The 13,079-nt window shown below is 46.3% G+C and overlaps 3 protein-coding genes across 3 annotated transcripts; all 3 read left to right on the top strand.

Annotated features, from left to right (window-relative positions):
• The first annotated feature begins 2,575 nt into the window (after nucleotides 1-2,575).
• On the top strand, nucleotides 2,576-3,610 carry LOC137426163 (histone H2A-like). Its single transcript, XM_078776048.1, has one exon. It carries the CDS (start codon nucleotides 2,583-2,585, stop codon nucleotides 2,955-2,957), a length of 375 nt encoding a protein of 124 aa, XP_078632174.1. The 5' UTR covers nucleotides 2,576-2,582; the 3' UTR covers nucleotides 2,958-3,610.
• Nucleotides 3,587-6,757, top strand: LOC144891758 (histone H3). The gene is made up of 2 exons (XM_078776038.1): nucleotides 3,587-4,108; nucleotides 5,545-6,757. Exon 1 carries the CDS (start codon nucleotides 3,684-3,686, stop codon nucleotides 4,092-4,094), a length of 411 nt encoding a protein of 136 aa, XP_078632164.1. The 5' UTR covers nucleotides 3,587-3,683; the 3' UTR covers nucleotides 4,095-4,108; nucleotides 5,545-6,757.
• A 3,358-nt stretch (nucleotides 6,758-10,115) lies between these two features.
• Nucleotides 10,116-10,496, top strand: LOC137411633 (histone H2B type 1-P-like). Its single transcript, XM_078776046.1, has one exon. It carries the CDS (start codon nucleotides 10,116-10,118, stop codon nucleotides 10,494-10,496), a length of 381 nt encoding a protein of 126 aa, XP_078632172.1.
• Nucleotides 10,497-13,079: the final 2,583 nt, after the last annotated feature.

The raw sequence follows: 13,079 nt of genomic DNA, 5'->3' as shown, positions 1-13,079 counted from the left end.
CACTCACGGCACCTCCCCCAATGTCTCTGCTCCACTCCAAGGCGAAGTCCCAATGTCTCTGTGCGCTCCCGCGATCGGGGAGTTGAGGCCCGATGGTCAATTGAGGCGTCGACGAGCGAGACGACCCCGAGGTCGCGTGCTCAGCCCCCAGCAGCACAGCGGTGGAGAGGAACCTCACCAAGATTCGAATTGAGGCGTCGACGAGCGAGACGACCCCGAGGTCACGTGCTCAGCCCCCAGCAGCACAGCGGTGGAGAGGAACCTCACAAAGATTTGCTCCGACGTACACGTTGCGGTTCAATCCGCGAGCCTCCGTAGAATTCGCACGTGCCCCTCTCTGGTATGGCCGTTCCCGGCAATCCCCCAGGGAATAATGCCCAGCCGACACGACGAAAGCCTGTTCCCTGCAGGGTGCTCGCGTGGCCAGAATGGCGCGCGGCTTTCGCTCCAAGTCTTCCGGTCTCGATCCAGATTTTTCCACCACACTTATCAGGAGTGCTTTTAACCCTTTTAACCACAACAAACATCATCTGGAATCAACCATGAACAGGAACCACCATAATTAGGGCCGGTATCCGTAACACTACCCCCGCTAATTCCACCCCAAATCCACTTTTTTGAAATACCAACTTCTGTCCTGGAAGTCCTTGGTGTCCTTGTGTTTTATACTTCTCCCCCTCCCCCCACGCCTCCTCCCGCCAAGCCCTCTCCCTCCCACACATCTCCCTGCTCTCAAATGTTGTGTTTGTGTGCTTCCCCTTCTCTCCCCATCTTGTCTTCCGCTCCCTCTTTTTATATATTTTGTTTGTCTGTTTGATTTGTTTGTGAAATAAATGTTAGCTCTTTCGCGAGCCTCGATTCTGTATACAAAAAAAAATAAAATAAATTGACTTCGACAAGAGTCTTGAAAAAGCCGTGTTTTTCCTCTTTTCTTGCCTGATTTGCAAATGCAGTTGCAGACAGATGCACAGTTCACCATTAACTTTTTAACGTTTAGGTCATTTCCAAGTAGAGACTTAAGTCGTGAAAAACAGAGTCTGAGTGAAGAAGCAACTTGGGCGAAGCCCGAGAACGTGTCCGAATAAGTAATGTTCTGCCAAAGCAGCTCTTCCCTCTGCAATGTCGGCCCGTGTGAAGATGGTGAAATATGTAGAGAAACAAAATGTGTTTCTCGCCGTGCGCAATGCGCAAGGAGTTATCGTTCATGTGAATAACGGAGCTGAAAGTGATGTGAGAAATACAAACGGATGCGAGGAACACCTCCATAGTTTTCCGAGCGCCGACGTTGATTTCTACCACGTCCGCTCCTCCACGCCATCGCAATAACATCGAACTGTTAAAATTTCATTATTTATGTGTGTGTGCAATATTATTACAATATGTGTATTATGTTGGGGTTCGAGGAACCGATTCCGAAGGCAATTTAAACCAACATACAGGTCACGTCGTTAGTTATACTAATAGTATAAGACCAGAGTAGTCCCATCCCTTTGTGTAGTCGGTTCATTGTGCCAGAATGCGTTGGTGAGGGTTGGGGAGGTTTTCCCCTTTTTCCCCTTGGGGTAATTGTGCACTGTGTTCAGGCTTCGTGGTGTGCGATGTGCAACACGTGCGCTGGCTCATTAGCATATCGCGCCAAAAGCTACTTTGAATCGCGCGCCAAGACTAAACTTCCACCTTGCTTAACTCCACCACAATCTTCTTTTAAAACCCACAATTATTACACAACCCTTAACATTTATTAGTGCCCATTTATATTTCCCTTTGGTTTTTATTTCACGTTAGATTACATTGCATCAAATTCATGAGGCATGCTGTTTATCGCTCCAAGACCGCAAAACACCACCAAAACGATCACTTTTTAAGTTATTTACTTATACCTAAAAATATATACTTATAAAAAAACAATGTCGATTCAAACATTGTGTTTGTAACTCTGCCATGTTGAACTGCAGCTTTGCAAGTGAAATTCTGACATTTTGCTCGATCGATTCTGCACCTTTGGCTGATTTCCTGCTGGATTTTCACTTTTATCGAACACCATTTGAAGGTACTCATTGTGGTTGCTGTTTTTGTGCCGTGTTGAAATTTGTGAACAATTCGACTGTCCTCTTTGGCGACTACTAATCTGCGGGGTCTACTCAACTTGTGTTCACATTTTTAGAGGTACCTCGAGGCGCTCCGCACGAAATGAAAACAAATCTGGTGAAAAACGTATGTTTGAAACAGTAAGTTTAATAGCTGGAATGATTTTCAATTTTGTTTGATTGCCAGGTCGGCAGGCAGAGTAAAATTATTCTCTCACTCCACTGGGAAACATTTCTGTCTTTTAAATGGAGTCAACGTTCAAAGTTGAAAGTTCAAAGGATGCTATGTTATAAATGGTATCATATGCAAATATGTGGATCACAGAGAGTTTGGAGGCGGAGTACACAACCTGATGTTCAGCCATTGGATGGATAAAAGATGGGCGTGTATGATTCCTGATCCGACTTCACCCATAAAACAACTCAATTCGCACCATGACTTTCAAACTTCAGTCACGTTCGGGTTATTGAGATATCGGTTCTTCTCCACAAATCATGTCGGGACGTGGTAAAGGCGGTGGAAAGGCTCGTGCTAAGGCAAAGACTCGTTCTTCCCGTGCTGGGCTGCAGTTTCCCGTGGGCCGTGTCCACAGACATCTTCGCAAAGGCAACTACGCCAAGCGCGTCGGTGCCGGCGCTCCCGTCTATCTGGCGGCTGTGCTCGAGTACTTGTCTGCAGAGATCCTGGAGCTCGCCGGTAACGCTGCACGAGATAACAAGAAATCGCGCATCATCCCGCGTCATTTGCAGCTCGCCATCCGCAACGATGAGGAGCTGAACAAACTGCTGGGCGGGGTGACGATCGCGCAAGGTGGTGTACTGCCGAACATCCAGGCCGTGCTGCTCCCCAAGAAAAGCAAGGGAAAGTAAACGGCTCCGCCTCACACAAGGCCCAAGAGTTCTTCAGCTCTCCCACAACGGCTCTTTTCAGAGCCACTCAAACCTTTTCGAAAGCAGCATCAGCGATACACGATCCGTGTTTTACACAAAACTTCGCTGTGTATTTTTTTACAAGTTCATTTTTTTTAAACTCAAAAATCAAAACCCATTTTTTAAACAACGTAAAGATCGTGTAACATCACAAAAATGCATTGTTTACAAAGACCAGTTCCTGAATATAAAACTTTGGTACCGGTGACGTCACCTCGACAAACTACCAAATTTTGAAATCGAATGGTGAGTAGAATTGTGAACTGTATAATATTACAAGACAAACACTCGCAATTATTCGGCATGGATATGCCTTTTGCTTCTTCATGTTCAAAGAAATGTTGAACAGGCCCAAACGAGCTCAGGATAGATGTTGATGGGAAAAACGAGCAAAGGAGGGCGGACGGAGCTTTCCCTCGCAGAGCGGATCACATCGGGCTCGGATTTCAGCCAATGGAGAGGGAAGGGTGAAGTTTCAACCAATGGAAAGAGCTCACGGTGGGGCTAAATTCTTCAACGAATGGGAGAGTGTTTGAGCCAATAACAAACGTGCAAAATGTGCCAGCCAAGAGCGAAAGGCGGAAGCGTCTCGCGGCGCAAAGAAAATCAGGCCGCGTGTTTCTCATCTCATTCGCTGTTGTTTTGTGTTGATCTTTGCCGGTCACGATGGCTCGCACGAAGCAAACCGCCCGTAAATCGACAGGTGGAAAAGCTCCCCGAAAGCAGTTGGCGACGAAGGCGGCGCGGAAAAGTGCTCCAGCCACCGGTGGCGTGAAAAAGCCGCATCGTTACCGTCCAGGAACTGTGGCGCTGCGCGAGATCCGGCGCTACCAAAAGTCCACGGAGCTGCTCATTCGCAAGCTGCCCTTTCAGCGCCTCGTCCGTGAAATCGCACAGGATTTCAAGACCGATTTGCGATTCCAGAGCTCCGCAGTGATGGCGCTGCAGGAGGCGAGCGAGGCCTACCTCGTTGGGCTGTTTGAGGACACTAATTTGTGCGCGATTCACGCCAAACGTGTCACCATCATGCCCAAGGACATCCAGCTGGCACGACGTATCCGCGGGGAGCGAGCTTAACCCGCTCGTCCAAGGTCTTGTGCACACCTTCCATACCACACCACCCAACGGCTTTTCAGAGCCACAACACCTTTCTTGAAAGTGTAATCGACCTTTCACATCACTCAATGTATCAATGTTTATCTGTGGAAATACAGTATATCTGTGGAATTATCTATAATGATCATTATAGATCATTATATTCTATAAAATACACTATCTATAATGTGTATATACAGTATATCTGTGGAAAGGAAATCCGTTTTGTGAAGCACTTTTGTCTTTTGCCTTACTTTTAATGAAGACCCCGAGAAGGATCCGTAATGAAACAATATGGTGTCATCTGCCTGTGTCAGGGGAAAAGGGTTCAGGATCGTTCAATGAAACCTCCACATGGCTGACAAATGATCGTTTTTCGAGTTAATCTGTCATGAAACATGCAATGGGGGGGGGGGGGGGGGGGGTATTAAAGTACAGCTAAAGTAATGTCGTTAATAGTGGCTGGTCGAGAACATTGATGAAAATTAACATGTATTACACTTCATGTGCCCCTTTTGCTCATTTGCCCTTTACCCCTCACACTTCGCCTCCTCCAATTAATTATTTTTTCGAGGATAAAGTGTGCTCCCTTGATGATTTCTACCACGTCCGCGCGTGCGTGCTTTGCCTGAGCACCTCTCTTGCCGCGCACGTGCGCACGTGTTCTTTACGCTTTGAAAATATGCAACTGCACTCGCTCTTCCGGTCCTTTCGCTTTCTCTCACAGACGCAAAGAATCTTGTCAAATGAGGTTTAAGTTTGGCAGTAATTTACGACGATTTCATTCTGAACACAACTGCAGAACTTTGTCAAAATATACAACAAACGCAAACGTCCCCGAAGTTATAAATAAATACGCTTCCAAGGTATTAGTGGGGTGGCTAAAGTCCAAATTTAAGTGATATCGTGACACACTGGCCCAAAGGACCAAATTTAGCACAGTTCTACTTTAGGACCACACAAAACTTTTGAGAGGGGGCTGCCCGATTTTAGAGGCCCAGGTCAAGGTCAAAGGTCAAATTATGTGTCTGTCATGTTTTTGCAATATCCATCTTATATATAACCTAAAAAACTTGGTCTTAGTCACATAACCAACATATTTAGTCAATGAATCCATTACTATTATGGGAAGTTCCACCAGGTGACGGCCATATAGGCAGTGGCGGCGCCAGGCTGTCCCCGACCGGGGGGGGGGGGGGGGGGGGGCTAACATCCCCGACGAGAGAGCTAAAATCGCTAAAATCAGTGGAATTAATCCATATTCATTCACAAAAATTTGATATAGGATTAGAAGATGGCCGACCTACAAAAATCAATGTTTTCTTTGGCTTTCAGTAGGGGTGACCGGGGGTTCTGTGCATAGAACTGCTGATACGTTTGATTTATTTTGTTGATGGTGGCTCAATATTAATGTTCGTTTTTTTTATTTCAGGAGGAAGATAACAGCGTGACTGAGCTACAATAACAGTGAGGCAGCGATCGACAAACAAGGGAGATATTTGAAGACTAATAGACAACATGGCCTTGGCAAACTGTATCATATGTGGAAAGGATGACGGCACATTAAAATGTCCTGCGACCAGACAAGATGGTAAAGGTCGACAATCATATGAGGACTTTATCCGAAATGTCGACTCTTTCAGATAACTACATTCAATGCCTGTTGACATATGTTTTCCAGATCATGTTAATGCAAATGACTTGCTCAACAACCATGCAAAGTGGCACCTTAAGTGTCAGCTTAAATTTGCCAATACAAAACTGCAAAGAACACAAGAGAGACACCAGAGAAAGAGGAACACTGGACAGTGTGGTGATGATACGGGACGGTAAGGCGACACCCACTTGTTCAAAGAATTGCACGTGCAGGAACGCAGGACTGCCATGCACAGGACTGTGTCTCTGTCGCGGAAATTGTGAAGCATAAGTCATGCAGGCCGCGACCTCCTCTGTACTGGCCAATCCAGTATCCTCCCTCAGCGTATCGATGTACGTCAAAAACACGGATGCAAAAATGACCAACACATAATTTGACCTTTGACCTTCACCTGACCTTGAAATACAATATGGCAGCACCTGAGGATATTTTCCATAATACAAATGGATTCCTTGTCCTTAAAAATGATTATTTAGACACTGAGATAATGTTTCTATGACAGCTATGAGCTGGATATGGCAAAAACGTGACAAACACATAATTTGAACTTTGACTTTGACCTTGACCTGACCTTGACCTGGGCCTCGAAAATCGGGCAGCCCCCTCTCAAAAGTTTTGTATGGTCCTAAAGTATAACTGTGCCAAATTTAGTGCTTTGGGCCAGCGTGTCACGATCATTTCCATAAGCCACTCCACTATATCAAGTAATCGAAGGATCGATATTTTCATGAGTTTGGATTTCAAGAAAAGTAAAACTACGCTGCATGGAAAAGTTAAAAACTGCATGGAAGACCTTGCACCTCTCTTAAAACGACAGGGGATGAATTGAAGCAGTCAATAAGTGTTAATGAGATATCGCAACAGTTTCGTTAACAAGACCTGGATGCATCCAGAACATCACACGAAGCACGACGCAAGAACAGAAGAGAAACCGAGTCGACGATTTTATTCGCTTTTGGATAAATAAAAAAACTTTCCAAGTATTGCTTACACCCGTGTGCTGTTGGTGAGTGGTAACCAGGTATCGTCACATTTGTGATGGTCCATGCTAAGATGACCATGACACAAACCTCCAAAAATGAGGTTTTTTCCTGTTTGTTTCATTGCCTTGCAAAGGTGGATGCAGACAGGTGCACATTTCACCATGAACTTTGTGAGATTTAAGTCGGGTCAAAGAAGAGGATTTAGCCTTGAAAAACAGATTCTGAGCACAGAAACCCCTTGGGCGAAGCCCGAGAACGTGTTAGAGTAAGCAATGTTCTGTCAAAGCACACCGTCCATCTGCCGTGTCGGGCCGTGGAATGCGGCGAAAGGTCCAGATATTTGGCAAGATGCTTCTCTCCGTTTGCCAGGATGTGCTTCTACCTGAAACGATTGTGCGTATTGCGCATGGAGTTATCGGTCATGTGAATAACAAAGCTCAAAGTGACGCAGGAAACAAACGGATACGGTGAACGACCCCCATCGTTTGATGAATTTACCCATGAATGGGACGGGGTGAATGGGACGGGGTGAATGGGACGGGGTGAAAGGGACGGGGTGAATGAAGAAGGGTGAAGAAGGGTGAAGAAGGGTGAAGAAGGGTGAAGAAGGGTGAAGAAGGGTGAATAAGGGTTAAGGGTTTTCGGTGGGGGAGGAGCGGCGAAAGCTCCTCGTGCCCTTTCACTTTTCACCTCCCTTTGCGCATTTCGTCCTTTCAACCTCTGCACTCGATCGTCAACTCGTGTTGGCTTCGCCCTCACTGAAGGAAAGACGGAATTTTGTCAAAGGAGGTTGGAAGTTAAAATGAATTACAATTTTATTCGGAACACAACATGAACTCAACAAGTCAGGAAAGTGAACAACGAGCGAGAACGTTACCAAGTTAGAAAAACTATTCCAAGGTAAGAGCTGAATCTTGATTCTGATGAACCTTGCTCTGTTGCAGGGTCAGTGCTGTCGAAGTAGTTTCATGGCAATGGTAAAACTGGGTGGTTTGCCATTACCTTCGCAGCATTTAGTTAGGGCAGGAATTTGTGATTTGTTCAGGGTGCCGGTGATAGCTCGCCTCCTCTTCCCGAAAGACACCATGGGAATTTTAACGTCGACCAACTAATTAAGTCAGACGAAACACCCAATTTAACATCCACCCGAGGGAAGGCACACACAACCCTAACCACAACCGATTGATTGAAACACTGGGACGACAGTTTATAGTTTGGTCGGGGTTCAACCCAGGTTTCGAGGCGACTGTGCACACCTCCACGCCGTCCTATCAAGTAATGAGCGTGTTTAATACGAACCTTTCCAGCGCACTTCACCTACTCTCGACATGATTTATGCACATCTTTGTAAATCAAAAGAACCTGCTTGAAGTCGTGTCTATTGTTGCGAGTTGGGTTATTTTGAGGCGGAATTCGGATCAAGAATGACACACGCCCACTTTTCATCCATCCAATGGCTGAGGTGCACTACTCCGCCTCCAAATCCTCTATGATCCACATATTTGCATATGAAACCCTTTATCTATCTATAATTCCAGTAATCTCTGTCTGTACGTCTGTACGTCTGTACGTTTGTTTGTCTGTGACCGCTGTTTCTCGACAACCACGGGTCCGATATACTTTTAACTTGCCAGGTATATTGCTGGGGACCCGAGGATGTGCCTTTTCAAGGTTTCATATTAATCGGACAATTACTTACCGAGCTATGTCCAAAAAACGATTCAACCAATCAGAGAGCAGCGAACGATCGCGTGTGCCGGCGTTGCGAATGGACCAAACCATTCCATGTAAATAGAGGGGGGGGTTCTGTGGTCGTTGCGAATGGACGAAACCATTTCATGTAAATAGAGGGGGGGGATTGTCACTGTACTCGCAAGCCGTTCGCCGTTCGCTTTGGCGTTGCGAATGGACCAAACCATTTCATGTAAATAGAGGGGGGGGGATATAATTTTAGATAGATATATAGTACGGGCATATATATAGTACGGGCATGCCCTAGTCTATCTATAATTCCAGTAATCTCTGTTTGTACGTTTGTCTGTGACCGCTGTTTCTCGACAACCACGGGTCCGATATACTTTTAACTTGCCAGGTATATTGCTGGGGACCCGAGGATGTGCCTTTTCAAGGTTTCATATTAATCGGACAATTACTTACCGAGCTATGTCCAAAAAACGATTCAACCAATCAGAGAGCAGCGAGCTATCACGTGTGCCGAACGTGGCGATCAGACTCTGCCTCGGACGGCACATTTGACAGCGTATTCATTTATTTCACGTTGGAAAACTATGTTGCCGTTAAACTATGTTTTAAAACGAATTCAAACTGCGATTAAATTAAAACGATTCATCGTAACTGCGATTTGCGAACTTCCGGACAGTGAAGACTGTCCGGCAGCACGCTTTCCGGCAGCCAATCACAGAACGCTTTGTTGCGTAGGCGTGGCCGATGTGAGAGCGAGCGGAGCTGAGCGCGTTACGAGCTGACCGCCATTACGGTTCGTAATTCGATTTCTTATGCGCATTATTTCTCCCAATTCAGTCAGAGCGAAGGGCGGAAGCGAAGAGCGTTGTTTTTTTTGTTTACGGGCGTACGGGCGGGGTAGAGCGTACGGGTAGCGTTTTTTTTTTTTTTTTGGCAAGGAACGGGCACCCACGTACGGGCAATGCCCTAGTCTATCTATAATTCCAGTAATCTCTGTGTGTTTGTTTGTACGTTTGTACGTTTGTTTGTTTGTCTGTGACCGCTGTTTCTCGACAACCACGGGTCCGATATACTTTTAACTTGCCAGGTATATTGCTGGGGACCCGAGGATGTGCCTTTTCAAGGTTTCATATTAATCGGACAATTACTTACCGAGCTATGTCCAAAAAACGATTCAACCAATCAGAGAGCAGCGAACTATCGCGTGTGCCGAACGTGGCGGACACACTCTGCCTCGGATGGCACATTTGAGAGCGTATTCATTTATTTCACGTTTGCAAACTATGTTGGCGCTATGTTGGCGTTAAACTATGTTTTAAAACTAATAAAAACCCCGGGGGGATTGTCACTGTACTCGCAAGCCGTTCGCCGTTCGCTTTGGCGTTGCGAATGGACCAAAACATTTCATGCACCAAACCATTTCATGTAAAGCGTTCGCCGTTCGCTTTGGCGTTGCGAATGGACCAATACATTTCATGGACCAAACCATTTCATGTAAATAGAGGGGGGGATTTAATTTTAGATATAGATATAGTACGGGCATGCCCAAGTATTTATAATAAGGACTCGTTGCGCTATTTTCTTTTTGTACTTCTTTGTTGTTTCAAATTTTATTACTTTTCTGGTGTTTTGCTCTCTAATTTCTTTTCTCTACTCGTCATGCCTGCGGATCCTCTCAAGCAAGTGGTGGCAAAGAAGGGTTCGAAGAAAGTCGTTTCCAAAGCGACGCGAAAGGGTCCCGGCAAACGGCGTCATCGCAGAAAGGAAAGCTACGCCATTTACATCTACAAGGTGCTTAAACAAGTTCACCCCGATACGGGTGTTTCTTCCAAAGCGATGAGCATCATGAATTCCTTCGTTAATGACATCTTTGAGCGCATCGCATCCGAAGCATCTCGTCTGGCGCATTGCAACAAGCGCTCCACCATCATATCGCGGGAGATCCAGACGGCAGTGCGTCTGCTCCTTCCCGGGGAGTTGGCCAAGCACGCCGTGTCCGAAGGTACAAAAGCCGTGACCAAGTACACCAGCTCCAAGTGAGCTCGGAGTCGTTTCTCGAGTTCATCACCAAACGGCTCTTTTCAGAGCCACTCAATGTTTCTTTAAGAGAGTGCATCCTTTGCTATTCGTGTCCCTCTGGTGCGTTTGTCATGCACAAGATGATTGATGAGTTAGGATCGCTGAACTCGAGTAAACACAAGTACAACACGTAGTAATTATCAATGTATTTTATAAATATTGTCACGCAACTCCAATTAACATCAGAGTTGAGGATTGCCGATTACGAGGCTTTAACTCCCGAGGCGGAAGCTCAATTTACGGATTCCAAAATCTAAGCACGTGGAATGGAGGGAAACGGCAAGAGCCCCGCAGCCTTATCTATTAAAACCAAACAGGAAACTGCATTCAGGTATTATGTACAAGAAAAATAATATAAGGGTTTATTGGGAAGAACAAGACAGGAAAAGCACGTGCAGGTAATAAATATCCTAATCGGGATCCCGCACACCAGACCTCAAATACAAAATGGGGGAATATGAATACGAAAATAAACACATCTTTTGTTCACAATGTATGCGGAGCTCGGGCTTATCTGTCTCGTCGTCTTCTTCCTGGCCTGGACGAATCCTCCGTCCGCCCCGCACGCCCCGCTAGGCCCGAGGCAACGCCCTCGCCGCCGCACCCGAGGTCCCGCTCCAAGCTCCGAAGCACCACGAGGTCCCACAGCAGGACAGCAAGCTCCACCCAGGCTACACCTCAGCCCAACTCGGGTCGGGGTCTCTGAACTGTGCTGCCAGGAATCCAACTGCTTGCCAAGGCGTCCGGTGCTCACTCTTAACTCAACTCAACTCATGATCTCCACTCGGGATCCAACTCTCCAGACTGCCTCTCTCAACTCGAACTCCTTCGAACCAACTCTTCTGCACTGCTCACTCAACTCGTACTGAACTCGACTCACTCGCACCGGGACTCCAACTCGGGTCGGGGGCTCTGATCTCATCTGAACTCTCTTCTCATCTCACTCGAAAATGGCGTCCGACCCTCCCTAATATCTCTGGCCGATGACGTCACATTGGCGCACTGCTCTGCCAATCAGAGCCTCCCACGACTCGCCGGCTCGTCCAGGTCATGCCCTCTCCGTCACTCCGACTCTCCCCACTCCTGCTCCTCGGTCATAGCACGTGCTATGCGAGGTGGATAGGCCCCTCGGAGGTGTAAATGGTGGCGGCCAATTGTGGCGGTGTTCCAGCCTGATTTCTTACGAAGTCATGTCGGGGGGGAGAAGGGCGTCATTTAGTGTTGTACTGAAGGTCCTAACTAATGTTTATGTGGACTGCAGTGCCATAATGGGCAAAGGTTTGACTACTAGGTGAGACATACAAGGGCTCTACTGATTAACCCCTACACTAACTATCACCCGAATGTCCTGGTAGATTCACAATTATACACCTTAACCGACAAAACGCCTAAACACGGACTTATTACAGGAAGTGTTCCTTATCGCGACATCTCGAAGCATGTTACCTACTCAGATCTACTCTGCTCTACATTTTGCTCTACCCCCAGACATAACAATATGTCCAATCTTCATAAATATTGGGGTTTGTTTCTTTCCGAGAGAGTTTGCGAATGCGGTTCTTGGGTGAGAAACATAAGCAACCACACACCACTCCTTGCCGAGACTCACATACACAACACTCCGCACAGATGCACACAATCACCCATTCATGCTCAAGGTAACAAAGTCCTGCCCTCCACCCCACTATCTCCAATACTTCTAGGTGCAATTTAAACGTATCTACTCTTTCTGCTGCCACTTCCTTTCCAGGGAGGCCATGATGAATACAGTCTTTACAAACACAAAGTTTAATGGTGAGGGGGAGAAACAGAGAGAGAGAAACAGAGAGAGAGACAGAGAGAGAGAGAGAGAGAGAGAGAGAGAGAGAGAGAGAGAGAGAGAGAGAGAGAGAGAGAGAGACAGACAGACAGACAGACAGACAGAGAGAGAGAGACAGACAGACTTTGACTTTTAAGTCCTTTTATTATAAAACTACAAAAACTAGAGCTTCTAGGGAAGCAGAACTCAACTGAACTGACTGGACAACTTTAAAGTAGGTCAGTTGTCTGTACTAAATTTGACTTAAATGAAAAGCCAACAACCTTGTGTAATAATTTTCAGGTCCTTGTATCCTTATACTCTTGACGTCATTTTGGAGCTGAAAACAATATGGCGGCCTATGGCGGCCATTTTGCGACGGATCGGGTTGGAATGCAATAGCAACCTACCTCGTGTGGTAAGGGTTAAACAATCTAAGTTTGACCAAAATCTGTTAATATTTGTGGACGCTAGAGTGTTAACGTCGTTTTCATGACCAAAAACAAAATGGTCGCCTAAGTCCGCCATTTTTCAAGGGGTCGGGCTGAATTGTAATACCAACCTGGAACTTGCGGTAAGGATGCTGCATGTCAAGTTTGATCAGAATCGGTTGATATTTGTGGACGCTGGAGTGTTAACGTCGAAAAGTTGACAGACGACAGACGACGGACGCCGGAGGGTTCAGTATGTGATGAACTCAACTGGACGGTAGTTCCGTTGAGTTATACAAGCGTCAACAAGAATAA

The sequence above is a fragment of the Myxine glutinosa genome, chromosome 4 (genome assembly GCF_964187855.1).
Source record: "Myxine glutinosa chromosome 4, kmMyxGlut1.1, whole genome shotgun sequence".
Classification (NCBI taxonomy): domain Eukaryota; kingdom Metazoa; phylum Chordata; class Myxini; order Myxiniformes; family Myxinidae; genus Myxine; species Myxine glutinosa.
This window is presented reverse-complemented; position numbering and strand designations above follow the sequence as displayed.